We start from the raw sequence: 26921 nt of genomic DNA on the forward strand, positions 1-26921 counted from the left end.
TATCAGATTTTGAATGACAGTATGTGCACCCTCGCGAACTTTTAATATACCCCTGTGCAGTCATGGGCGTTCCTTAGCCGCGGCGACTGACGGGTTGAAAAGACTCGCTTTCACTCCGACCAAATCCCATCAAAGGAGAACTCCGCTGTTCCTTTTAACGGTTTCTTAAAGGCGCTAAATAGCCTACGTGATACTTATCTCGAACCAAGCATTTCTATGGTGAGAGACGAATAATTAAACTTCATTTGAAATTCACAATTTTATTCTGATGCATAGGATATAGAGATCTAGCTAACTATTTCTAATAATTGACTTACTATTTTTTGTCACAACATGATCGGTAACCTTAATAATGGAACAATTCCAAACTATTAATTTATGTGTCACCTGAAATTAGCCAAAATTCCACCTTTTATTTAACAGATTTATGAACGCCCAACAAATCGTAATCATTTCCCCTTTACTTACCCCAAAATTTAGGAATTCCAACAAAATTAAGTGTTTTACAGGCAAAGAATAAACACATTTTCCAAAAAAGAATGAAACTCTTTTAAAATCAAACTCAAGTTTCCCATCAAATTTGATAATAAAATGACTTGAATAAGATTAACACCAGGCAGACCTATCTTGTCTGACGATCAGACCTCTGTTGGAAAATTACTTCTGAACATATAGCTGTGAATTTAGTTAGCCAACTGAATTAGTCTAATGATGTTAACAGATTTTCAGGTTTCTTTCCATGACCATTGGCTGAAACTGTAATGTCTTTAATATATTATTATTTGGATTTGTCTGAGGTTTCATCTAATATTTGGAGCTTGAATTAAGCTATTGGTTTTTGTAGGCTATACTAAATGTCCCTCAACATCTGAAACGAAAAAATGTAGTCATTATGCTGTTATTCCACAAGTCTATCTTAAACTATTACATTAATTTAAAATCGGTAAACATCTCACATATTTAGTTAGATACCAATTTACTTTATTTACTATTCCTAATTAACAAATGTAGGCTTAATCTTTGGGTGCCAATTGGTCAATGGGTTTACCTGCCTCAGAACTTTTTTGTTAATTTATTGTGATTGAACCATAACAGACTGCCCTTTACATGTCGGAGAGTTTTGTTGTGGCTTCAGCATGTCGTTTCAATGGGGCTAATTAAAAGTGGTTAAGTGAAACAGGTGTTAACTAATGCATATGATAATTATGAGATAACAAATGGTGATGTGGGAAGGTCGAATGATTGTTAAAGATGCGAGAAGAAGAAGAGTTCTTATTCCACTCTGCCCTTTCATGTTCTCCAAAAAGACATCAGTTGAAGGATACGTTTTTACAGAATTTGTGCGCACTATAGGTATTTCTGATTCATTTCTAAAAGGGTGAATTGTTAAATATAAGTATTAACATGTCAGAGAATAACATTTAGCCATGTTTGCATAAAGGTGTCCACATTTTTTAAAATAAATATATATACATATATATAATAACGCATAGCTTACATATCGTATTATCTATTTATTTGTTAAAACAAAAATAATGTTATTGAAGTAAGATACATTTATAACAGAAGACTAGCATCTGCTATTCATCTGTTATTAACAGAATTCATGAAATGCATCATCTTGATTTAAATGTTCACGTCATGCTGAACATAACCAAAAGGCCTATTCCACAGATGGTTTGTTTCTGTGTGTGTGTGTGTGTGTGTGTGTGTGTGTGTGTGTGTGTGTGTGTGTGTGTGTGTGTGTGTGTGTGTGTGTGTGTGTGTGTGTGTGTGTGTGTGTGTGTGTGTGTGTGTTGTGCATTAGGTAGATAGAGAGGGATAGACAATGGGAAGAAATTGAGGGGAGAGGGGGTATTTGGGCGAGGTCCCTCAGGCCTAGAGCAAATTTGTTCAACTGGTACAATGAGTTGACTGGAGAGCAATGAGTCAGAGGCTTAACTAATGCCATCAGTATGTCTTAAAACACAAACAGCTCAGGGCAATTGCTTTTGTCTGACTTGTAGACTGTCCTTTCAATTCTTTTCCTCTTTCGCATGTCGGCTACAATGCAGGTGTTGGTCTTGTTCTGACAGGTTGCATATGTACTGTTTGCTCTCAGGATGTCCCTCGTTTGCCCAGAAGAGTGGCCAAATGGAGGAGGACTGTCCTCAGTTCCCTATGAGATTCAGTATACAAGATAAGATGAATGATAGTCTCTTGTGAGTGTTATATGGCCAGCACATGCACGATTTGGCTGGTCTTAATGTGAATGGAAAAGTTTCCTCTGTTCTCTTCGAAAACTCCCTTTTAGACAAGATTGGTAGGCCTACTTTAGTCCGTCATAGATGGATCGACTGGACGCCTCAATGATGCCTTTCATTTCCCACTCTCATATATACTGTATCCTATATAACTGTGCCAATTAACCGTGGGCCTCTGATTAAGTCCAGGAGAAGAACCATGAAGGACAACCTTTCAAGCCCCCTTTCTCTAGTGGAACTCTCAGTTATGGTTTTAATTTCCCATTCTCATACTGTATTCGATATCTGTGCCCCACTATAGTCTAACAGTGGGCCTCTGATTGATGAGAAGATCCAGGGCCATGACAACAGCGTGAGTCCTAATGAGCTACTAACAACAATGGGCTTAGGTGTGACTTCAATTACTGGTCATCACCTGCCGCTGAGCTGACACAACAAAAGGCCTAAGTACAGCATGTCAATAGAATAGGTCACGAGAAGGTGTGAACAACACAACAAAAGCTTAAAGGGAATCTACAGAGGATTCAACACCTAGTCCTTGTTAGTTTTTTTTTAAACCACAACCAGATACCTGTACTTCTCCTAACAGAGAGGGAAAGTGGTAAGCAGAGAATAGATCTGGATATTTGGCATGAAGTGGGAATGGAACGCATTTCTAAAATGCTTATTTGAATATAATTTACCCAAATACAGAACTAATCACTACTAATGTAACATAAACATAGGAGGCAAGATACACTACCTCTTTAAATCTGACTCAATGAAGCAAGTCAATGTATCAACTTGCTCATTCCCTTAACATTCCGTTCCATTTCCAGGAAATTAAGTGAATGTCAACTCATGACATGGAAAAATCGTCATATAACAAATCCCATTCTTCCCAGGTAACGGGATATAGAGGGACACAACCCCAAATGGAGAAAGGTAAGCAAAGCGTACATTTTATCAAGCTCTCCCACCCACTCCTCAGCTATCAACCCCTCCCTTCCCTTCGGACCCTCATCCCTCCTACCTCTTTGTCCTTTGTCATTACTCTTATCAGCTACACTCTATCATTCTTTTTATAGAGAAGTGGCGCTGAAACCGCTTGCAAATGTAAGTATGTCTTTGTTAGTATCTCGGCGGTGGGCTGCTGTCCCGCCCCTCTGGTCCCTCCTGAGTGTGCTCTGATTGACGGCCCTCTGCTGGGTGAGGGACAGGCCATGTTCGTTAGGCTGTGACGGACAGGCCGACAGCTGGGGGACTGAATGACTGCTGGTGGTGCTGGTTGGGCACTCTGCTGCGTTGGACGTTGGGGGCCACTGGCCCGCTCCACCACCACCACCACCCCTGTGGGGCCTCACTGGGCCCCTTGGACCCCCAGCCTGCCCAGCAAGTGTAGTTCCCTGGCAGGCTTGCTGTGCCAGAGCAGCTCGTTAGCTGTTAACTGGCAACACCCTGCCTCTCCTCCTCAGTGACAGGGAGACTCAGCATGGTATGTTGGTCCAGGTGGCCCCCAACACACATATGCAAGTCAACATGCCCTGCTGCCCAGGAGAGTACATAATTCATTAATTGAAGTCAGAAATAGCACTGTAGACACTGAATGACATATTATAGAAAAATTGGGTATAGTGAACTCCCAGACAGACAGACATATAGTATCTACTACTATATTACAGTAGCTACAGCGGAACATGTGACATGGGAGTACTTTTTTTCTACATGCTGCAAGATTTCCAATTATTATTATTGGAAAATAACCATCCACAATAAGAGGGGTTAAACGTATTGCTAATGCACACTGTGGCAAATAATTCCACTGCTACTCGTGCATGACATAACATGAAATGTGACATCAAAACAATATGCTTTCATCGTTAATAATAATACAATATGTTGCTCAAAATAATGTATGCTTGTTTTGTTAAAGAGTTAGGAATGGAGGTAGAGGAAGAAAGCAACTCCTAAAATGTAACAAACTAAAGTTCACAGCTAGCATCTAATGAGCTTGTAGGGCATCTGTGACGTGACATCTACATTTCGGTCCATTTGTAAAACAAAGGCTACAAGGAAGCCGGGGGCACTGGCTCTCTGTGTTTCAACCCTTATAACAATGGAAAGCAGGCGCTGGTGGGAGGCAGTGCTCTCATGGAAATGAGCAACCAAACCAACAATGTGTCTCCTAATCTCCTCAGAGAGAGGAATCAGTTACACAGCAGTATGCACCCCTCAATGCTTTTCATTAGAACCAGCGTGCTATTGAAACACTAACCCCCCACCTACTCCCCGCGAACCCCCCCCCCCATCCCAAACCCCCTAATGTGGTAGCCACAGGCTCTCCTCACACATGGGCCAGATACAAGGTAGCCCCTCCAGCCGTAAGAGGGGGGGGGGGGGGGGGGGATCTAGACAGTGGGACAGGGGGTTAGTATTGGGGAGCTATGCCTCAAAGCATGGGATTAGAGTTAATGTGCCCTCCCTGGGTTATAATCTCTTCAGAGGGGGACTTTGTTTGAGGGCTTGAGGGCAGTAAAATAAGTATCTATTACAGAAACCCCCCTCTTATCCCACACTCCAACAGCCTCCCTCTCTTCAAAAATGAAGCACAAAAACACTTGCCTCTGTTCCCCCATGTCTTCTGATATCCAAAAGCAAGTGCTGCTGCCCTTTTCAGCTAATCTGGAGTTAAGGGCTAAAGCCTTATGGAGAGTAACCACGACACATATTTACTCCATCTGTAGCCTGCAAAGTGAGGAGGTTGATGTAGATCAAAGGAGGCTTAGAAAAGAAGTGAGGATATTACCATGAAAATAAGAAAAAAATAGCGTTCTCACAAGTTTAATTTCTTGTTGTTGGGGAGTCATAATGTGAGAGCTGAACTATGGGCTCCAAAGCTGAGGATTTAATGAAATGTAATCTTGTTAGAATACCCGTGTATAAAGAAAAATCTTGATATTATTATCCATCGACTAAATCTTAAGACCATCCCAACCACAGGAGGCTGCTGAGCGAAAGGACAGCTCATATTCATGGTCGTAACAGAGCCAATGGAATGGCATCAAAACACACATGGAAACCATGTGTATGATACCATTTCACTGATTCTGCTTCAGCCATTACCACGAGCCCGTCCTCCCCAATTAAGGTGCCACCAACCTCCTGTGATCCAACAGCTGATATTAAGTGCCCATTTTACCAAGTTAACTTGGTAAAACTCCACCTACTGTGACTCTCATAAAGATTAAAAAGTGAACACAAAATTAGTAGCACAACATAGCACTTTAATACCAAAATATCTCAAATATAAATAATGTGCAAAACAAAACAAGCTTGAAGAGGCAGGTTCAAATTGAGGCAATACAAACAACTTGAGGAAAAACATGATGCAAAGCCATGGCACATCAACTAACTCGTTCCACAATTGAATAAGGCACTTCATTATGAACAGACTATTCTATGCCAGTACTCTGGTATTGTTTTGTCTTTCAATAGAATACAACGTGAAATACAATGTGAAATACAACGTGAAATACAACGTGAAATACAACGTGAAATACAACGTGAAATACAACGTGAAATACAACGTGAAATACAACGTGAAATACAACGTGAAATACAACGTGAAATACAACGTGAAATACAACGTGAAATACAACGTGAAATACAACGTGAAATACAACGTGAAATACAAATTGAAATACAACGTGAAATACAACGTGAAATACAATGAGAAATACAGAGGGTGAACCAATATAAAATATTGTCCCTTATGACAATCAACCAACTGACAATGTAATAGTGCAATCATCAACATGTAAACGTGGCACTTCGAATCTGGAATGTCAGATCGGCTTGGAAACTAGACATTTGGGCACGGTCTTCACTAAACACGGTGTGAGGAAAAGGCAAGTAAAATTCAAATACAAACTAAATTGAAAGAGCAAGAAAACAAATGCAGCATGCAAAATAGCTCCGTATGTAATGTAACATTTTGTCTCACTAGAATAAAATTCTACTTTTAAAATGGAATTAAATGATAATCAAATCATTTTGGGAGATTACTGCCTTGATTGTATTGTAGCAAACAACAAACTAAACAATTCAATAGTTACAGCTCCCTACAACATAAAGCATACAGCATAAATACTATAAAAGCATACATTAAAATTCAAATAAACACACAGTGACTGAACATGTTTTTGTGATGTCATTTCTGTGATGTCATTGAATGTGTGACATTTGGCTAACTTCTTCCTTAGCGTGAGAATTTCCTGGGTCTGAATGCGGGGACCATGAGTTGATGGGGCGCTAGTGCCACCCTCTCCTTTACAGGGGCTAGCTCCTCCGCTGAGCCCCACTTCTTCTTGGACTGGAACAACGAGACCAACTTCCTGTTCCTGCTGCGGTCTCTGGCATGGAACTCAGGGAACTCTGAACAAAATTCAGACCACCATAGTTGTATAATACATTCTATGTAAGGCTGAAACCTAACGGTAAGGATTACCTTTTTTGGCCTCTGTTTTGACCTTAGTAACAAAGCCACAGGCATTGTTATGACAATGTTATTCTGTATCAGACCGGGGAGGGAAATATTGTGGCCTTTGTTAATTTCTTGCGTGTCAGACAACATTTCAGAGGCGTCAGAGAGTCAAGAAGAAAATAGTAAGAGACACTCACGTATCTCCTCTGGAGCTGCTCGGTCTTCCTCTGTAGGCTCCCTGATGTTCAGGTACTGGCAGGCAAGATGGCCGCTGTAGTCCCGCAGATTCTTCTTCGCACCTGAGAGGAAAGGAAGAACATGTCAAACAATGACTATAAGAAAACATGTACCTGGAAAAAGGCAATCAATGGCAGAAAGATAATAGATTACCTCCATTCCACACCCCAAAATACAAAAAGCATGTGGGTTAACTTTCCCTGTCATTTACCATATTTTCCAATGAGCAGCTCCAAAATGTGTCGATGGCCATGCAATGCTGCAATATGCAGGGGTGTATAGCCCTGCAAAACAAAAAGTGGAAAATAATGCAAATGTATTCCCCACCAAAGACATAGGGGTATAATGCAAATTGTATAACCATGTTTTGTTTTTTCAAGAACAAAACAGGCTGTCCAATACAGCTATTTGAACATAACCTCTGACATCCACTGTGTGCAGAGTTCAAGGTTTAACCCTGGAAAAATGTACAAGGCGTTTTAATACCTACCCCCTAGAGTTTCCCATGGACCCAACACAGCCAATGAAAACATGAAAGGAGAGAATATACAAATTACCAGAGGTTATGGCAACACAACATAATGACCACATATATAATTGGCTAGTTATTCTCAGAAAATTGCCATAGTTGTGAGTTTGGCACGGTAATACATTTACACAATTGACATGATTTATTAGTAGACACTGTGTGGGCGTGTTTTACTATACTTGTGAGGACCAGAAGTCCCCACAAGAATAGTAAACTAACAAATATTTGACCGACTAGGGACATTTTGTTAGTCCCCACAAGGTAAAATGCTATTTGTAGGGGGTTAGAATTAGTTTTAGGATTAGAATTAGGTTTAGGGTTAGGAGCTATGGTTAGGTTTAGGGTTAAGGTTCGGGTTAGAATTAGGGAAAATAGGATTTTGAATTGAATTATGTATCCCCACAAGGTTAGTTATACAAGACTGTGTGTGTGTGTTGACTGCTGTATTGCATTTGCACAGCTGGATCTTCACAGGAACCATTACGATGCAACATTACATCACCAACACCACAGAAAACAACATAACTAACCTGGCTGCAACCCATAGGCTCGTTGCCTTGGTAACCAATCTGCCCGGCCGGCCTCCAAATATACAAACAACATACCTATTGCCTGATCACTTCCTGTGTATGATATACTGTACTGAAAGAGGAGGTACTCACATGCTGAAAGAAAATAAAAAATAGTAGTAATGTTATTACTACAGTTCGACAATATTTTCTAACATACCATTCCAATAGCATAAGAAATTATAATACAGAACACAATACAGCCCATATTCACAAAAAACAAGAGGCTACTCACAGATTTAGTGTTAACATCAGCTCCTGCGTTGGCCATCATGGTAGCCATGTCCTCTTTGCCATGTTTGGCTGCCCAGTGAAGAGCGGTCTGTGTCCAGAACAAGGGAAATGTGAACCATTCACAAAATACAGTTGTTTGAACCAAACTACTTCCATATACAGAACAAAAGCACTTTACTGCAACACCGACATAGGAGTTGCCCTATTTATGTATACACAGATACTTGTATTGTATTGACATATACACAGAGACTTGTATTGAATTGACATGCACACAGATAATTGTATTGATGTACACACAAATCAAATTGTATTGGTTGCATACACATGTTTAGCAGATGTTATTGCGGGTGTATACATATACACAGATACATTCCCAGTAGTGGTTAATCAGTAGATAGTAATTGGCATAGCATCATTACTCCTCTACCAAGTGGTTTCAACAGTGTGGATCAGATGAGAGTTCTGATAGGCTGGCTGAAGCGGTGGGCCAGCTGTGCACAGGAGGAGTGGAGAGATGGAGGGAGAGGTAGAGAGAGGGCCGAAGGGATGGTTTCCTGCCATCTAACAGAGCCTAATTACAAAACAACACTGCACTGTGCCCACACCAGGAGGGGGGCGGGGGGGCAGCCGCCTGTCACAGGGAGGAAGATTGATGATGTTGGTGTGACCCTCAGAGGGGAGCGAGGGAGACCCACCCAGGAATCGCCCCACTGTCAGCACTCAGCCATCAGAAAGACAAGGCTAGGGCCCCACCACGCCGTGTGCCCCCTGTACACACACACACACACAGAGACATGCTCACACCCAGACACACACATAGGCATGCACGCGCAAACACACACGCTCAGAGACAACATGCTCACAATTGCCCACAATTTCACCTGCTGAATCGCCCGTAATTACACAGCCTGAAGTGCTCAGTGCAAAGTTGATCACAGCAGCGGCACTATGTCAGAAAGTTGTATGTGGTTTGCGTGGGACTTATTCTTGAGTGTGCAGAGCTTGGCTGCAAATGTCAGCCTCTGAACCACAACGTCTATGTTTCTCAGTCTGACTCCAGTCATGGAACAGGGAGAGCAGAACAATAATGAGAAGTAGGTTACCTTTGTCAATCAAGACTAGTAAAGGTATTTCCTTTACTATAGAGGTGCTTCGGCAGCTTGAGCTCACCATCTATGAACATCCTTGTGCTTGTTCAAGGCCTTAAATGGCATTTCTTCATCTCCTGCATTACACGCTACTACACCAGGAACTTGGTGAACTATATCACAACCTCGATATTAGGACAGAGCAGTTGGGGGAGAGATACACCTCTAGATATCCAAAACCAGTCTGGGACACAGATTGTGATAGATGAAGTCTGGCTCTGAGTATCTCCATCTCTGTTGCCCGCCCTGTCACACGCTGAAGACGGATTGGTCGGCTGGGCCGTTTGAGTGGCAGCTTGGCGGGTCTCCTAGTGAGCAGGAGTGATGGACGACGTGGGACAGGATGTGGCGTTATCCCCTCCTCATGCCTCTCGTTCCTGTCCCAGCCCGCTGGGGCCACCTCCCGCGTTCCTGCCTGACCGATGACACACTCAGTGTGTGTGTGTGGGTAGGTGTCATGCTCCCAACGTGGGAGTAAGTAGTGTCCTAAGGGACAAGGGTTGATCAAGAGGAAACATTGGACAAAATGACCTCTGGCCTGTGACACTTTCCTGTTCATAGTAAGACCACTGAGGAGTGATGGGAGAATGATTTACTTACAAACTGCAGGGCGAGAGGAAGTACGTCACAGTCCAGCACGGCAAAAGGGGGGAGCACATGTCACGTGTAGAGGACGAAAAGGACATAGAGATCAGGAAGGAATAGGATATGTTAGATGGGGTTAACATATGTGGTTCTTTGAATTAGCCATTCCCTGTCAATGACAGTTGAGGAGGAGAGTGTAGCTACACAATCCATCTGCTATTGGGGAGGTCAAAGTTTATGAGTTGTCTAAACTTTGTCTGATGGGGACAGAACTAGTCCACAAACGGCACCCAGACCTCCTCAACTTCAGGCCCTAGGTAAGAGTGACTTCACCGCCGAAAGGTGAAGGTGGGGGCATCAAAGCCGCCCGAGGGAGATTTAGCTCCTTCCCGGGGACATGGCCAACACTGTTCTTCAATTAATCCCAGCCTGCTCTATAACTTTCAGATTATCTTTAAGTGGTTGAAGTCTTTGTGGTGCATTAAGAGTCTCTCTCTAATCCCCGCTCCCATCTCCCTGCACTTCAATGGCGACCCTGGTATCTTGTCTGGGTGGGGATGCTGATGGCAGGGGCTTAGGGATAGGTCTTAGAAGGTGGTCTGACACAGGACAGTGTGAGAACCCCAACACAGGGGAGGGACAACAAACATGAACCCAAATCTCTTGAGCGCACAGGGAGACCAATAAAGGGATTTGGGTTGTCAGGGGGGGAGGGGGGGGCTCCAGGAGCTAAAAAGCTATCTTCCATAATCCTTTTGAAAGCGGCACCTTTGAAATGCATGATCTTGATGTGTGTACATCACAGGGTTTTTAAAATACAATTAACGGAAAAATAACAATGGAATGTCGACTATTTGAAATGCATTTTTATAGGTTTCATAAAACAATAGGTATAATTTCAGAATATGATCAACTTTCTAGAAATCTAGAAAATGATTGTCAAGAATTGAGATTAACGAGATATAAAGTAGGGGATATCAATACTTAATTAACTTACCCCCTGACAGTCATAGCAGATTCCAAAAAGAAAATAAAGAACATAATCAGTCAATTATAATAGAAATGTAATACAAATATTCCTAATCAAAGTTGTGGAGAAAGTATACTCACTGAAACAAAGTCCTGGTTTAGTCAAATGAAGGAAAGGGAAGGAGGGAAACTACATTTAGTGGTTGCATCCAATAAAACAAAGCTACCCATTTATCCACAAGATGTATACTGCAATGTTATGCAGACATATCCAAGGTGGTTTTGGAAACCTTGGCCTTTGTGAAGGGCAGAGGTGGAGGGGTAGAGGTTACCTTCTTGTTGGCCAGGGAGGGCTCCTGTTTGAGCAGCTGGGAGAGGTCAGAGAGACGGCCACAAGTAGCAGAGTAGATCCATTCCTTCTCCACAGGGTCCAGCTGTAGGACAGGGAGTGGATGAGCTAAGCAAATGGATAGTGTCCATAAAGCACACATCTGGTATGTACAGTATTAATAATATTCATGTCTAATATGTACAGTACCAATCAAAAGTTTGGACACACTTACTCATTCAAGGGTTTTTCTTTATTTTTACTATTTTCTACATGGTAAATAATAAGGAAGACATCAAAACTATGAAATAACACATATGGAATCATGTAGTTACCCCAAAAAGTGTTAAACAAATCAAACCATCTCAATTGGGTTGAGGTCGGGTGATTGTGGAGGCCAGGTCTTCTGATGCAGCACTCCATGACTCTCATTCTTGGTCAAATAGCCTTTACACAGCCTGGGTGTGTGTTGGGTCATTGCCCTGTTTAAAACAAATGATAGTCCCACGAAGCGCAAACCAGATGGGATGGCGTATCGCTGCAGAATGCTGTGGTAGCCATGCTGGTTAAGTGTGCCTTGAATTCTAAATAAATCACTGACAGTGTCACCTCAAAGCACCACAAAATCCATCACACCTCCTCCTCCATGCTTCAGGGTGGGAACAACACATGCAGAGATGGTCTGTTCACCAAGTCTCTTCTTCTTATTGAAATTCGAACATGAAGGCCTGATTCACGCAGTCTCCTCTGAACAGTTGATGTTGAGATGTGTCTGTTACTTGAACTTTGTGAAGCATTTATTTGGGCTGCAATTTCTGAGGTGCAGTTATTCTAATGAACTTATCCTTTGCAGCAGAGGGAACTCTGGGTCTTCCTTTCCAGTGGCGGTCCTCATGAGAGCCAGTTTCATCACAGTGCTTGATGGTTTTTGTGACTGCACTTGAAGAAACGTTCAAAGTTCTTGAAATTTTCCGGATTGACTGACCTTCATGTCTTAAAGTATTGATGGGCTGTCATTTCTCTTTGCTTATTTGAGATGTTCTTGCCATAATATGGACTTGGTCTTTTATCAAGTAGGGTTATCTTCTGTATACCCACCCTACAGTGTCACAACACAACTGCTTGGCTCAAACGCATTAAGAAGGAAAGAAATTCCACAAATTAACTTTTAACAAGGCACACCTGTTAATTGAAATGCATTCCAGGTGACTACCTCATGAAGCTGGTTGAGAGAATGCCAAGAGTGTGCAAACCTGTCATCAAGGCAAAGGGTGGCTACTTTGAAGAATCGAAAATATATTTTGATTTGTTTTAACACTTGTTTGGTTACTACATGATTCCATATGTGTTATTTCATAGTTGTGATGTCTTCACTATTATTCTACAATGCAGAAAATAGTAATAATATAGAAAAACCCTTGAATGAGTAGGTGTTCTAAAACTTGACTGGTATTGTATATATTAGCATATATAAATGTGGAAACTCACAGCCACTGGGGTGGAGCGCATACTACCCATACACTCCTCTTCCGACTCGGACTGAAAGAGACAGACAATAAGACAAATTATATAAGTAATATCATGAGTATTATTGATCCAGCATGCTGAAGCAGCAGTGGCATCTCTCCCAACCAAGGCCTTATGTTGTTCCACATAGGAATGAAGAATGAATGTCCTAAGGCCCTAATAGACACACACACACACAAATCAATCAATCACAATCACACTGTTTATATGTTTATCACCTCAGACATCAAAAGGGACAAAGTGATCAAACAAGTGTCAGACAGACAGACAGGTAGGATGGAGGCAAACAGAGGTTTTCACACCAAGGGGTCAATGTAATAATAACTGTGAACTCCACTGTTAACCAATAGACATGTCTGTCTGTGGACCTTAGGGCTCCCGAGTGGTGCAGCGGTCTAAGGCACTGCAGCTCAGTGCAAGAGGCGTCACTACAGTCCCTGGTTCGAATCCAGGCTGTATCACATCCGGCCGTGATTGGGAGTCCCATAAGGCGGCGCAAAATTGGCCCAGCCGGGGTAGGCTGTCATTGTAAATAAGAATTTGTTCTTAACTGACTTGCCTGGTTAAATATACATTGGTCAGAGACCATCCCACCATCTGTGTTCCCCTCTGTTTTAAATGTGGTCAGAAACGCCCCAAAAATAAAGCACACATTTCTCTGAATGCACAAAAGTGTCATTCTGGCTGATTAATGTGGGGAGAAAATGGCCGTTTTCTATATGTTTTGTTTGGTCAACCACTTGATTGCTAATTGTTCTGAGATCATACAGGGACATGATGTAAAAACAAAAAAGTCTTTCATGTCGCTGTCATACATGCCTTGTTTAACACGAAAAGTGGAGGCCAATTTATCCACTGGCACATGTCCACTTTTTCTCTGCTGGAAATAAAAATAACAGGGGAAGAAAAATATTGTTGGGCAGAATTTTTTTTATAGTTGAGTTTCATTTTGTCAAGTGGATCTCTCAGCACTTTCCTCCTCTCTGTCATGTAATTCCATTCTCTTTGTCTTGAGGTTTAGAACAGAGTGATACTTCAGCTTCCCAAGCTCTTCAAGAGCAAATGAGAGTAGCACAGGCAGAGTTACAACTGGGTTTTTTTTGCGCAGAGGAAGTTCAACCAGCCACAGTGTAACAGCTTTGTTAGACAGGGGAATATTTGCTGACAACTGGTTCTTTCCACAGCATCAATGATTTTTTGATACAACTCCCACTTTCTAATGTTGTCACATAAGAGAGGTGGTGAGATTCAGGAGGCCCTTTTACGTTATTGTGATCTATGTAGTTGTAGAGATCTAGTTACATCCTATTCAACAAGATAGCTTGTGTTCCTAAGTTTCCATCCAATTGGCGACAGATTTGAACGTGAACATTGTCAAAACTGCTTAAAAACAAAATGCAAAATCCACGACAGGTGTGTTTCCATCAAACTGACCTGTTGCTGATAAAAGGCTGTGTGTGATAATGTAGTGCACATAAAAATGACTTTTGCGGTTAAGTTCCCATGTACCGAATAAAAGGGTTTCCATCGCATTTTCAACTCTACTGATGGTTTTGTCACAAAAAAAGTTGCGATAAATAACAATCTTGCCCAATCTGGCATTGGCCCATGCACTTTAGACAAGCGTGTGCTGATAAAGTGAACAGGTTATATGATGAGATACGGAGACGAGCAAAATAATTGTATTTGATAATTGGCAGCCAAACACCAATCATCATGTCACCAGCATTAGAATAATAGCTTAACCTCAACATTTAGCCTATATTGGACATTTGCATGATCACTGATAATTTAACCACAATGTGAAGTTAAATCTGCCTATAAACTTTTCATGCTTTTCCACAATGTGGTGGTTAGGCTTACCATATCTATTGACTCCAAGTTAACTTCAATGTGATGGTTATTATATTATATGTAGGGTCCTATAAAATTTGCTCTATTTCTTCCAAAATTCTGTTTTCTCCGTTTAGTTTTTCCAGGTTTTTGTTTTTTTCCAGGTTATTTTTTCAGGTTATATTTTCAAAATGACACTTTTTAAATAGAAAAAACAACCAAATTGGATGTTCTAAATCCACAACAATGCTTTAAACCACATCAGGAGACCCCCTTTGAGGTCTAGGACAAATCTAAGACATTTTTATTTTTGTGTTAGCCTTTTAAAGTTAGCTTTTCGTTAAAAAACAAGGACATTTCTAAGTGACCCCAAACTTTTGAACGGTAGTGTATATATGTGATGGGATGTATAGACATTATGGACAGTATGTGGATAGAATATATAGTATATCTGAAGAATACGTAGGATAGAATAGTATATGTACAGCAAAAGTTATATAGGATGGCCTTGAGTAGAATACAGTATACACATATGAAGTGGGTAAAACAGTATGTAAACATTATTGAAGTGACCAGTATTTCATTATTACAGTGACCAGTGTTCCATGTCTATGTACATAGGGCAGCAGCCTCTAAGGTGCAGGGATGCGTAACTGGGTGGTAGCCGGCTAGAGACAGTGACTAAATTCAGGGCAGGGTACTGGGTGGAGGCCGGCTAGTGATGGCCATTGAGATAGAAGCTGATGGCCTTGAGATAGAAGCTGTTTTTCCTGCTCTCGGTCCAAGCTTTGATACACCTGTACTGACCTCGCCTTCTGGATGATAGCAGGGCGAACAGGCCCTGGCTCGGGTGGCTGAGGTCCATGATGATTTTCTTGGCCTTCCTTTGACACCGGGTGCTGTGTATGTCCTGAAGGACAGGCAGTGTGCTCCTGGTGATGCGTTGGGCTGACCGCACCACCCTCTGGAGAGCCTTGCGGTTGCGGACGGTGCAGTTGCCGTAACAGGCGGTGATACAGCCTGACAGGATGCGCTCCATGGTGCAGCTATAAAAGTTTGTGAGGGTCTTCAAGCCAAATTTCTTCAGCCTCCTGAGGTTGAAGAGGCGTTGTTGCACCTTCTTCACCACACTGTCTGTGTGGGTGGACCATTTCAGATTATCAGTGATGTGTACGCCGAGGAACTTGAAGCTTTTCACCTTCTCCATGTCGATGTGGATGGGGGTGTGCTCTCTCCTGCTGTCTCCTGAAGTCCACGATCTGCTCCTTCGTTTTGTTGACGTTGAGGGAGAGGTTATTTACCTGGCACCCCTCCGCCAGGGCCCTCTCACCTCCTCCTTGTAGGTTTAGGGCCATCAAGGAAACCTATATCTTTCTAGATTAATCTCAATCTGTTTAATGGGCACAAATCAGAAATATTTTCCTAATGAGTTCAAACATGTTGTTGCAACTTGCCTTACATAATGACAGAACAAAGGGCAGCATTCAAATGCTAATGGTTGCCCCCTTCATATTGTTTCCCACTCTCATCCACGGGTTGTTTTAAATCCAGATCATTTAGCTACTGCCATCTGGTGGAATTTTGCAGCAACAGTTCCTGCTATGACTCACTATTTTGTTCAGAGAGAGAAAGTAAAAAATAAGTATTACTAGGGAGGCAGAGGCAAAGGCCTGTAAATGTCCAACACTGTGAAATGTTACGAAGTAACATTAGGGGAAAGTTTCATCTCAAAAGTATTTTCCTTGTTCCTCGTGTCCTCTGGCTCCAGGACCTGCTCTCCTCGCCTCCGTCTGGCATTTTGAGAGGGAGGTGAGAAGATGTTTTTTTTACTTGCTATATTGTATTTACTTCGTCACCATGGCCTTTTTTATTTTTTATTTATTTATATATATATTTTGTTTGCCTTCACCTCCCTTATCTCACCTCACTTGCTCACATTGTATATAGACTTATTTTTCACTGTATTATTGACTGTATGTTTGTTTTACTCCATGTGTAACTATGTGTTGTTGTATGTGTCGAACTGCTTTGCTTTATCTTGGCCAGGTCGTAAATGAATGAATTGTAAATGAGAATGAATTGTAAATGAGAACGTGTTCTCAATTTGCCTACCTGGTTAAATAAAGGTGAAATAAATAAATAAATAAAAAAGATAATTGAATGACATCTTCTCCTTAGAACTTCTCCTCCAACACTCTGTGTTTCCCTCCGATTTTTTGAGAAGATAAGGCGGGGAAAGAGGACGCAAGGAATTGAGGAAAATATTTTGAGATTTACGCCTGCTGTCACAAGCCTCTCACCTTTGACCCGGAGTCCCTGTCTAGCTCATCCAGTCCGTTACTGTGTGCTAGGGTTTTCTCTGAAATGGACGGTGAGGGGGTCCTCTCGGTGTGCTGGTCCTGAAGGCACAAAGACAACATACAGAATTAAGCTGTGATGAGGCAGCCTTAGTCTGGCCTCAACACCATTATAAAAAGGTCTTAATGTCATTTTAAATGCTTAAAAGTATATACATGTGTGGTTAAGATAAAGTGCATGTCCCAAATCACCCCCTTCCCCCTCCATTTGCACGTTCACACGCACCGCCATACACACAAGTGTCCCAAAGCTGAGGGAATGAAAATGATCGAATGTGTAGGAGCTAATTAGGCCCTCCAAGCCGGCAAGGTTGAAGGCTCCACAGCCAAGTGCTATCGCACCACGAAACGCATTATGTTTGGAGTTCGCGCAATTGAATACAAAATAATGGCGAGGCAAGCCTAATTATATGCCAGTGCATATGTTCCTCTGATTTCAAGGCTTGACACATTTAACAAATGAAATACCTTCCAAATGAAATGTTTAACTGTTACGGAGGATTACATATTTTATTTTTTTATTTTAATTTAGGGGTGGATCAGCTTAATATTGCGGAAAGATTGTTGCTTCCATCAATGTAATTGTCTGCATCATTTCCAATCCCCCATATATTTTTGGGGTAAATATATATATGCATTTACATAAACGTACATACCCATACATAAACATTCATACATACACACACATACCTATATAGACATACATACTTTTTAAAGAATATACCTTTATTATTCCCCGCAAACCCTACCACCCTTCCCCCAATTGGAGTAAACTAATAAACAATAACATTTAGGGTTCTACCTTCAGTTTAAACATATTATACACATTTTACAGACATAATCTATTTTACAATAGTTATATTTTGTTTGTTTTTAGTCCTTCCTCTATTTCTGATGTCCATCCAGTTGGATTTCTATTTGTAACTGTGCTCTTTCACAACATTTCTGAACCTATACACATTTTACAGACCCCGTATGTTTTACATTGGTTATCTTGTTATTAGTCCCACCCTTCAGCTCCATTTAACCACTCCCACTCCTCTTAACACCATCCATTTTGGATTTCTATTTGCCATATATGTGCTGTGCTGTGATGTTTCACAAAAGTACTGAACCTTTCTATTCTCATACCTTCTACAGATTATAAATTAAAGATAAACATTTTTTCGAAAATAATTATTATATTATTGATTGATTGACTATGGCTTTTCAAATCACCCAGTATTTCTATCGGCAGCATTAGTTCTAGGCAAATGTTGCAATTCTTCAGCCATTCCTGGACCTGTGACCAAAAACGAGCTATATATGGACAGTACCAAAATAAATGATCTAATGACTCTGCCTCCTCACAGCAGAATCTGCAGAGCTGGGAAGATTGTTTCCCCCATATTTATAACATTCTATTGGTTGCAATAATTTTGTATAGTAATTTAAATTTTAAAATTTGAAGTTTTGAATCCGACGTTGTTTTGCATGTCAATTCATAACCATGTGCCATGGAATGGGTACGTCGAAAATCTCTTCCCAACTATTTTGCAATTTATATGGCACAGCTGTCAATTTTTTGGTCCTTAAATGAAATTGGTATATGTTTTTATTTATCACACTTTTCTTTAACCATTTATGTTCTTTAATGCAGGGCTGACATACAAGTTCCTTACTTTTCTCCCCTTCTACTTGCCTCTTCCATTTTTGTGGTAATGCTGCAATTAGTTGGTTGTAATTTTGGGTAGAGCAGACCTTTCCATGTGTCTGTGTTAGCTCCATGTGTGACATAACTCCACTAGTCCTATTTATGGTATTATTCACTAAAATTATACCTTTTGTAAACACGTAATTGAAAAATAAGTATAATTAGTATATTTGAGTTTAACCACAATATTTGTTGTATTAATTGTTCTGTCTTTTCAGGTGGATTAAACTGAAATTGCAACCAAATTTCTAAGGCTTGTTAAAAAAATTACAATATTTTAGATATTATTTCCTTTTCAAACAACCGAAAGTGAGCAGTTGTAATCTGAATAAAGGGAAAAAGGAAATTCTTGAACATGGGGTGAGACATTCTTACAAATTTACTAGAGAACCAGTTTGGATTTAAGCATAACTTTTGTATGACTGATGCCTTTTGTGAGAGGTCTAATGCTTTAATATGTAATCATTTCTGCCCTCTGAATTCATATTCGTTATATAATTAGGCCCTTTAAATTTTGTCTGGCTTGCCATTCCAAATAAAATTGAATATTTTTTGTTCATATAATTTAGAAAGCAGGTCACTAGGTGTAGGCAAAACTTTTTTTTAAAATTGCATTTTTTTAGTGATCCAATATCATAATTTGGTTTTAATCCAGAGAGGTTAGCAAAAGTATCTAGATCCTCTATGAGGCCGTGGAGGGATTCTAATTGTGGTTTTAAAAGAAAACATGAATCATCAGTGTACAATGACACCTTTGTTTTTAAGCCATGGATTTCTAATCCCTTAATATTATTGTTGGATCTAATTTTAACAGTTAACATTTCGATGGCAATATCAAATAGATGTGCCGATAGTGGACAACCTTGTTTTACTCCTCTAGACAGTTTTAAACTTTCTGAGATGTAGCCATTGTTTACTATTTTACACCTAGGGTTACTGTACATAACTTTAATCCATTTTATAAGAGATTCCCCCAAATTTAAATATTCTAGGCATTTATATATAAACTCCAGTCATACTTAATCAAAAGCCTTTTCAAAATCAGCAATGAAAACCAGGCCTGGTGTCCCCAATATTTCATAGTATTCTATTGTTTCTAGTACTTGTCTTATATTATCTTCAATGTGTCGTCCACGTAAAAGACCTGTCTGATTAGGATGAATAATATCTGACGATACTTTTTAAATTCTATGTGCCAAGCATTTAGCTAGGATTTTTGCATCACACACTGAAGTGTAAGAGGATTATATCTTTGTTAATTTGAATTTGTTTAATTATTAAATGTGGAACATAAATTGCATCATTCAAAGTCACAAGTGTGTCCTGAAGTTAATGGGTTAATTGATCCCCTCGCCACTCAATGGAAGTCACCGTTGGAGTTGTCATCATCAGCAACACGTGACAACGGAGGGCCCTCCGAGCAAGTTGGTAGAGGCGAGGGGGTGATTTGGGATTCACCGCACCAATCCATTGCCATGCATAGGTGTGCCTTACATGAATTGCTTGCTACAGAGTTGATTGCTCAGGTTTAAGCCAGGTATGGCAACTTAAGATAATTAGCGTGCAGCTCACCCATGCTTTCAGGCTCTCTGAGTAGTAGCTCTAATCCTGTTCCATTTGATGCAGCTCTGTCTTAAACTAATGTCCACTCGACTAAATATGCAATTAACTTCATGTTTTCCATAGTATCGCCTGGTCTAATTAACAAAGTAAAGTTCAGCTAATTAAATGTATATTCTCATTGGTTAATCATTATGGGCGGGGTTTAGGAGCAAAGGTAGAAAGGCTGTCATTTTCTCTCAGCTCAGGGTTGAACACCATTTTACAACGTGCTCCATAGCAGTTTGTTTGTGGCGGCCTGTATGTATAGGCAGTTGATATTAGCTGTCCTGGTTGATTCTCCTACTAAGGGGTAGAGTTAGGCTCTGTTTAGCACCAGAAAAGGAGTAATCCGTAGTTATGCTGTTTAACATCTAAGCCTAGTCTTAAAATGCAGTAGGAACCGTACTGAGGGGCTGAGCTTTAGACCCGCCATCATCCGTCATTTTGTATCCTGAATGTTGCCATGGACAACTGTTTTCAAGACGAGCCATATTTCCTGCAATAAATCCAAGTACTGTTTTTCTACAACCATTGGTCCTCATTCCCACGTGTCACCTACCTTGGATCTCCTATTCAACAGAGGCCATCGCTCCATGCTACATTTAATAAGAGCATTCTTGATTTACACCTGCTTACTGTAACTCTGACAAAGTTCTAGGTAGTATACTATATGTCCACTTCATGCCAATGTAACGGATGTGAAATGGCTAGCTAGTTAGCGGGTACGCGCTAGTAGCGTTTCAATCAGTTACGTCACTTGCTCTGAAACCTAGATGTAGTGTTGCCCCTTGCTCTGCAAGGGCCGTGGCTTTTGTGGAGCGATGGGTAACGACGCTTCGTGGGTGACTGTTGTTGATGTGTGCAGAGGGTCCCTGGTTCGCGCCCGTGTCGGGGCGAGGGGACGGTTTAAAGTTATACTGTTACATTGGTGCCGTGACCCGGATCACTGGTTGCTGCGGAAAAGGAGGAGGTTGAAAGGGGGGTGAGTGTAACGGATGTGAAATGGCTAGCTAGTTAGCGGGTACGCGCTAGTAGCGTTTCAATCAGTTACGTCACTTGCTCTGAAACCTAGATGTAGTGTTGCCCCTTGCTCTGCAAGGGCCACGGCTTTTGTGGAGCGATGGGTAACGACGCTTCGTGGGAGACTGTTGTTGATATGTGCAGAGGGTCCCTGGTTCGCGCCCGTGTCGGGGCGAGGGGACGGTTTAAAGTTATACTGTTACACCAAAACCACTTGTGTTGTGCTGTTGCCCTTTTCCTGTGTGAGTAGAGATATTGTTTGCACATACTTATGTGAACACTGAAACTATCGGCTTAGCATATATTCTCTTTAAAAGTGATGCTTGTAGACACACTAAGGCTGCGTTTAGACAGGAAGCCCAATTTTGTTCTTTTTTCCACTAATTGGTATTTTGACCAATCACATAAGATCTTTTCGCATCAGATCTTTTTCAGAACTGACCTGATTGGCCAAAATACCAATTAGAGAAAAAAATAACAGAATTAGGCTGCCTGTCTAAACGCAGCCTAAGTAAAATCCCTTCTGCTAGATTGTGTAAACTGAACAGCTGGATTTTACTTTGGTAATATATCATTGTGCAATTAACCCTAATATTTATTAGGAAATGCAATAAGAATTTCACAGCTCAAACCAAATGGGCAACCAGAATGAGGTTGTTAACAGCTCCTTTGAGTAAAACATGTGGTAACTGGCACAGGCCGTTTGGAAAAAACAATCTGAGACAATACAGAATGAACTCTTTGAGAAGTCCATAAAATGACAGATTGGAAATTAGTAAGAAGGATAATAATATCAAAGTCTTGCTTTCAATCCATGCTTCCTCTCTAATGCCATGCTCTTTGTATGAGTTCTTCTCAGCTTTCTAGCATACCTATCAATGCATCTCATCCCTTTTTTTTTGTGGGAAACAAAAACAAAAATATCAAAACTGGTCATGGTTGAAGCTCACCTCCTGCATGTGCTCCTGCTTGGGTGCCTCTTTGAAGGTAATGCTGGGGCTTCCTCCACACCACATCACCTGTGAAGGCTTCCTCGCCTCTGCCCTCTTGGCCGGGTCAGGCTGGAGGTCTGGTTCCCCCTGGGTGTGGAGAGACGAGACCCCCGACACATCCCACTGGACTGATGCCGAGGGCCTGGCAGTGCTGGCCGCAGGACTGGCCTGTCTGTCTGTCCCAGGCTCTGTCTCACTGCCCTGCTTCTGCTGCCTGTACCTCTTCTTCAGAATCAGGTACTTCTCACCCTAATGGGGTCAGACGGCAGGCAGGTGATGAGGAGGAGGGTATAGGACTACTGTATAGGAGAGTTTAACTTTGATCTAAAAGTAAAGTCATTATGCAGAGTGGCATTTCTTAAACTAAGATATATTTTATTGTGGAAATAATTCAAACTGTTTGAGATGTATTTGTAAGTTGCCCTTTCTAATTATTATGTAACTGAATGGTAATAACATTGTGTAGGCCTACAACCGATAACACAGGGCTGGGGCCCTAATCCTATTGATGAATAGCAAACTACATAGTAAACAGACACAGAAAAGAAAATCCTTTTTTTGTAACAAATTAACTACCATGGCTGAGTAAAGATAGTGGGAAGGCAACTCAATTTGAGTGTGGAACATTAAAGAACTATGCACACTTATCACAGCACACTTTCTACAAATGGTTGAAAGTTCACCTACTTCACTTACATTCTCTGATTTCACAACAGCAATCCTGTCGATGATCTGTTTGAACTCCTCTCTGTATTTGGCTGGGGAAAATGAACAATTTTGGCATCATAGGATTAGGAATTAGAATACTAGAATGGGCATGAACCTTCTTATGAGGGTCCAAAAGTCAGCCATGTTGGTCAGGGAGTTAGTCAAAATCAATGTGAATAATGTATCTGCACTGTATATGTGTTAGCTAGCCTACTAGTTTTAGAGGAATGGTTCCATAAATGTTTTTTAATTAACTGTCAATATGCCAACATTCCATTCAAACAATGCCGTCAATTCACATTTACAACTTGTCTAAATCCTATCATCAACTGATTTGAGCCATTGTATGTATATACACAATGGCTCAAATCAGTTGATAGGATTTAGACAAGTTGTAAATGCAACAAGTACTGATATTGCATCATATAATAGCACTCACAGCTTTCCAAGAAAAAATAATAATATGAGTCTATTTACATATATTTTAGAGACTATTTATACATAAAATGTGCATAAAACCTGTATAAACTGTATTTTTATTATGTGACAAGATTTTAGGTTGACCATAATTAAATAACACAATTTCTGATACATCACATGCCTTACTTTTATTTTTGCACAAGTAAAAGCAGGAAATGCATCACCTATGCCTCTACTGCAATTCATTCCAATTAGACTGGTTTTGGATTTCTCCCTGGCCAAGATGGCTGCCATTCTCACCCCATTCTGGAACTTTGGGGTTTATAACATATCCCCTCTAGTAATTTAATAGAATCTCTATAGTTGGCATATTAAGTTCCAAAAACGTGATACAACTTTTTGTTTTCTCCCAAAACCCCAGACTTTCATTCTCTGAGGGGGTTAGAGAAAGAAAATGGATGATGAGGATAAGAAATATAATTTGGTCTAACAGTGTAATAATAGCTTTCTTATGGAATGAACTAATGGGATTAAGTGTTGTCTTTATTAATTTTGTTACCCCTTTTTCAGGATATCCAATTGGTAGTTAGTCTTGTCCCATCACTGCAACTCTCACGTACGGACTCGGGAGAGGCGAAGTTCGAGAGCAACCCTGCCAAGCCGCACTGCTTCTTGACACACTGCTCGCTAAACTCGGAAGCCAGCCGCACCAATGTGTTGGAGGAAACACCGCACAGCTGGTGACCAAAGTCAGCGTGCATGCGCCCGGGCCGCCACGAGGAGTCGCTAGAGCGCGATGGGATAAGGACATCCCGGCCGGCCAAACCCTCCCCTAACGGCGCTGGGCCAATCGTGCACCGTCTCCTGGGTCTCCCGGTCGCGGCCGGCTGCGACACAGCCTGGTATCGTAGTGATTACTCTAGAACTACGATGCAGTGCCTTTAGACCGCTGCACCATTTGGGAGACCCTAGATCTTTCTAGTTTAAAAGTCATATCCTATCTAAATCAGGCTGTTGAATCACTGGCATTCCAAGACGTAGACCTATTGAGCCTGAAGAACGCATGATGGCTATTTGAGATTATTGTGTGGCCTGTGAAGACTTGTGGCTGATCGTGGTTGATCTGCCCTCCCTGTTACTTCATCATCTTTCCCCTTCTTGCAGAGGCCAGGTTTGTGTCCCAAATGGCACCCTATTCCCAATTTAGGGCACCATTTTTGACCAGGGCTCTGGTCAAAAGTAGTGTACTTTATAAGAAATAGGGTGCAATTTGGGGAGCACACCAGGGGCTCCAAGAGGGAGGGGCTTTTATTCTTCATTCCTCTGCAGGCCAAACACAGATCGAGTTGCAAAACAATCATCTCAGGAAAAAGTCACTGACTGGGAAAAGGGACAAAGAGGAAACTAGGGCTCTCTCTGCCAACATGAGGCAGGCAGATATACAAACAACTCTACTCCCATATCATCTCCAAAAAGCCCACCCCCAACCTATGTCTTTTTCTGCAGTATTAAAGCTTTCCTATGGGAACCCAAACAAACTACAAATTGATGGCTATTATAATAGTTTACTGTTTAACTTCCTCTCTGACAGATACAACTGGGTTTGTGAAACGATATTCAGACTTGATGCTGACAGACGTCAGTTTGTATAGGCTGCTGTTTCTGAGAATGTATCTATTACTCCAGCCGGCCAGACCACTTAACATAGGCCATGTTAGTTCAACAGACAATACTAATGGCTGAAGCCCTGTGTTTGAAAGAATGTTTAGGTATGTAAGAATAGGCCCGAACAAATGAGCTCTTTCCCTTTTCCTGACAGCAGCAGGGAGTGGAAAGAACATTTTGAATGAGACAGTTGCATAGCTCACAACTTCACATCCACAAAAACAGGAAATCCAGAGGAAGTGGCCACTTACATCTCATCAACAAAATAATTCCTGGTTTACTGGTATAGGGGTGACAGTTTACATGTTCAGTAATTCATTAGCTAAAAAGGTAGACAGAAAGCCATAGCAACTGGACAGACACAGCAATGTTAGCTATCACTTCCCCACTTTATGGGGAAGTTTCCCACTATGTCCCCACTTTATTCAATCGTAATAAAAGAGCATATCATTAGCGATCTAGTTGTGCTGGTGGTGCCTGTGGCCTAAATTATTGCATTATGATTAAAACACTATTATCGTGCAATCATGCCCATTAAAAAAATGGGAACACGTGTTGTTAGAAATGACTAAGTACTGGAACTATGTACTGGAAATCATTTTCATAATTGGACACTCCAGCCCTGTCAGATAGCACAATATCAAAGCAGCTTTATTTGGAAACCTCTGTCAACAACTGTACCACAGAGATAGCATCTGGACAGTACAAATGTAATACAAGGTCACATTGGATAATCATTCATCTAGCGCCTGTCAAAACATGTTAGGGCCTAGTTATTTTATCCAGTACCAAGCAGGGATAATGCCCTGGTGGATTGCATTGCAAGTGATTGGTCAAACGTAACAATATTGTATTTTCAGGTATCAGCCTCAATTTGAGGAAGGACATTTGAGAAAATATTTGTTGTAAATAAAATTGTAACAGTCTCAGGTTTCAGGATAATGCCAGTTGTGTTCATGACTCAGTGGCTGAGTGCTATTAATTAAAAGGCAGCACCATAATCACACTGTTTATCAGTGTGAATCATTGGTGTTCTGTTGTGGTATTACAACAAAGTCCAATGGTGAAAATGGTTGGTTGTTGTGGTCTGGGTCTGAGGCAAGGCTTGTGTAGCAGGCACCAGAGAATTCAAGCAGCTAGAATTGGTCTCAGGAAAGGAAATTACAGAATTCCTGGTGTAAATGTTCTGTTTCAAGGCCCTTTAATGTAAAGCAGATGTTTAGTTTCGGCTACCCGACCGGGAATTGGGAACAATGATAAACAAATGGGTTTGAGGGAAAATTATTAATGAAATAGAATTGTTATAAAGAAATTAATTATGTATGATCAAATGATGTGTCTGGACCACACAGATTATGTTATTGTGACAGCTACATACGTGACAGATGTCGCATGAGACGAGAAACTGTGATATCGCGTCAAGTCATCCATCACGAAGCAGTTGATGAGAGCAACTGTTGCAGTTTCGTTGAAATCATTTTTGAAATTCCACATTTTCGATACAATGTACTGCTACTTACCACGCAGCTGCATGTCGTTATGACCAATGAAAGGCCTGTATATTTTCATTAAATCAGCATTTTTTACTTTCCCTCCGGCTGAGTAGAAATAATCCAGCAACGATTCTTCACTGACATCACCCATTCTTGCTTTATGTTTGCTCGTTTTCTATGACTAAAAAAGGTTTCTTTTAGAATTAGTATGGTCTTGCTGCTATGACATTGTACGCTCCCTGGCTAATTTGAGAAGGAGAAAAAAAACATGTGTAGCACATGTCCAACTTCACTCCAACCAAAC

General features: G+C 41.0%; 1 protein-coding gene across 1 annotated transcript; it reads right to left on the reverse strand.

The window, feature by feature from the left end:
- Nucleotides 1–5485: 5485 nt before the first annotated feature.
- LOC129860650 (ankyrin repeat domain-containing protein SOWAHA-like) lies at nucleotides 5486–26921 on the reverse strand. Its single transcript, XM_055931251.1, has 12 exons — nucleotides 26645–26921; nucleotides 23028–23089; nucleotides 22290–22580; nucleotides 16968–17066; nucleotides 12796–12846; nucleotides 11312–11413; nucleotides 11121–11132; nucleotides 10026–10028; nucleotides 8276–8362; nucleotides 7154–7226; nucleotides 6903–7004; nucleotides 5486–6656 (listed from the first exon to the last, which is right to left on the reverse strand). Exons 1-12 carry the CDS (start codon nucleotides 26766–26768, stop codon nucleotides 6481–6483), a joined length of 1182 nt encoding a protein of 393 aa, XP_055787226.1. The 5' UTR covers nucleotides 26769–26921; the 3' UTR covers nucleotides 5486–6480.

Source organism: Salvelinus fontinalis, chromosome 8, assembly GCF_029448725.1.
Source record: "Salvelinus fontinalis isolate EN_2023a chromosome 8, ASM2944872v1, whole genome shotgun sequence".
Taxonomy (NCBI): Eukaryota; Metazoa; Chordata; class Actinopteri; order Salmoniformes; family Salmonidae; genus Salvelinus; species Salvelinus fontinalis.

Excerpts from the sequence above, each read along its gene's own strand:
- LOC129860650 (XM_055931251.1), bottom strand. The coding sequence starts at position 26,768 with ATGGGTGATGTCAGTGAAGAATCGTTGCTGGATTATTTCTACTCAGCC. Across the intron at positions 17,067-22,289 it reads AGCAGGAGCACATGCAGGAG|GACCAGCACACCGAGAGGAC; the intron begins GTGAGCTTCAAC and ends TTGTGCCTTCAG. Across the intron at positions 7,005-7,153 it reads GCTGCTCATTGGAAAATATG|GTGCGAAGAAGAATCTGCGG; the intron begins GTAAATGACAGG and ends CTTTCCTCTCAG.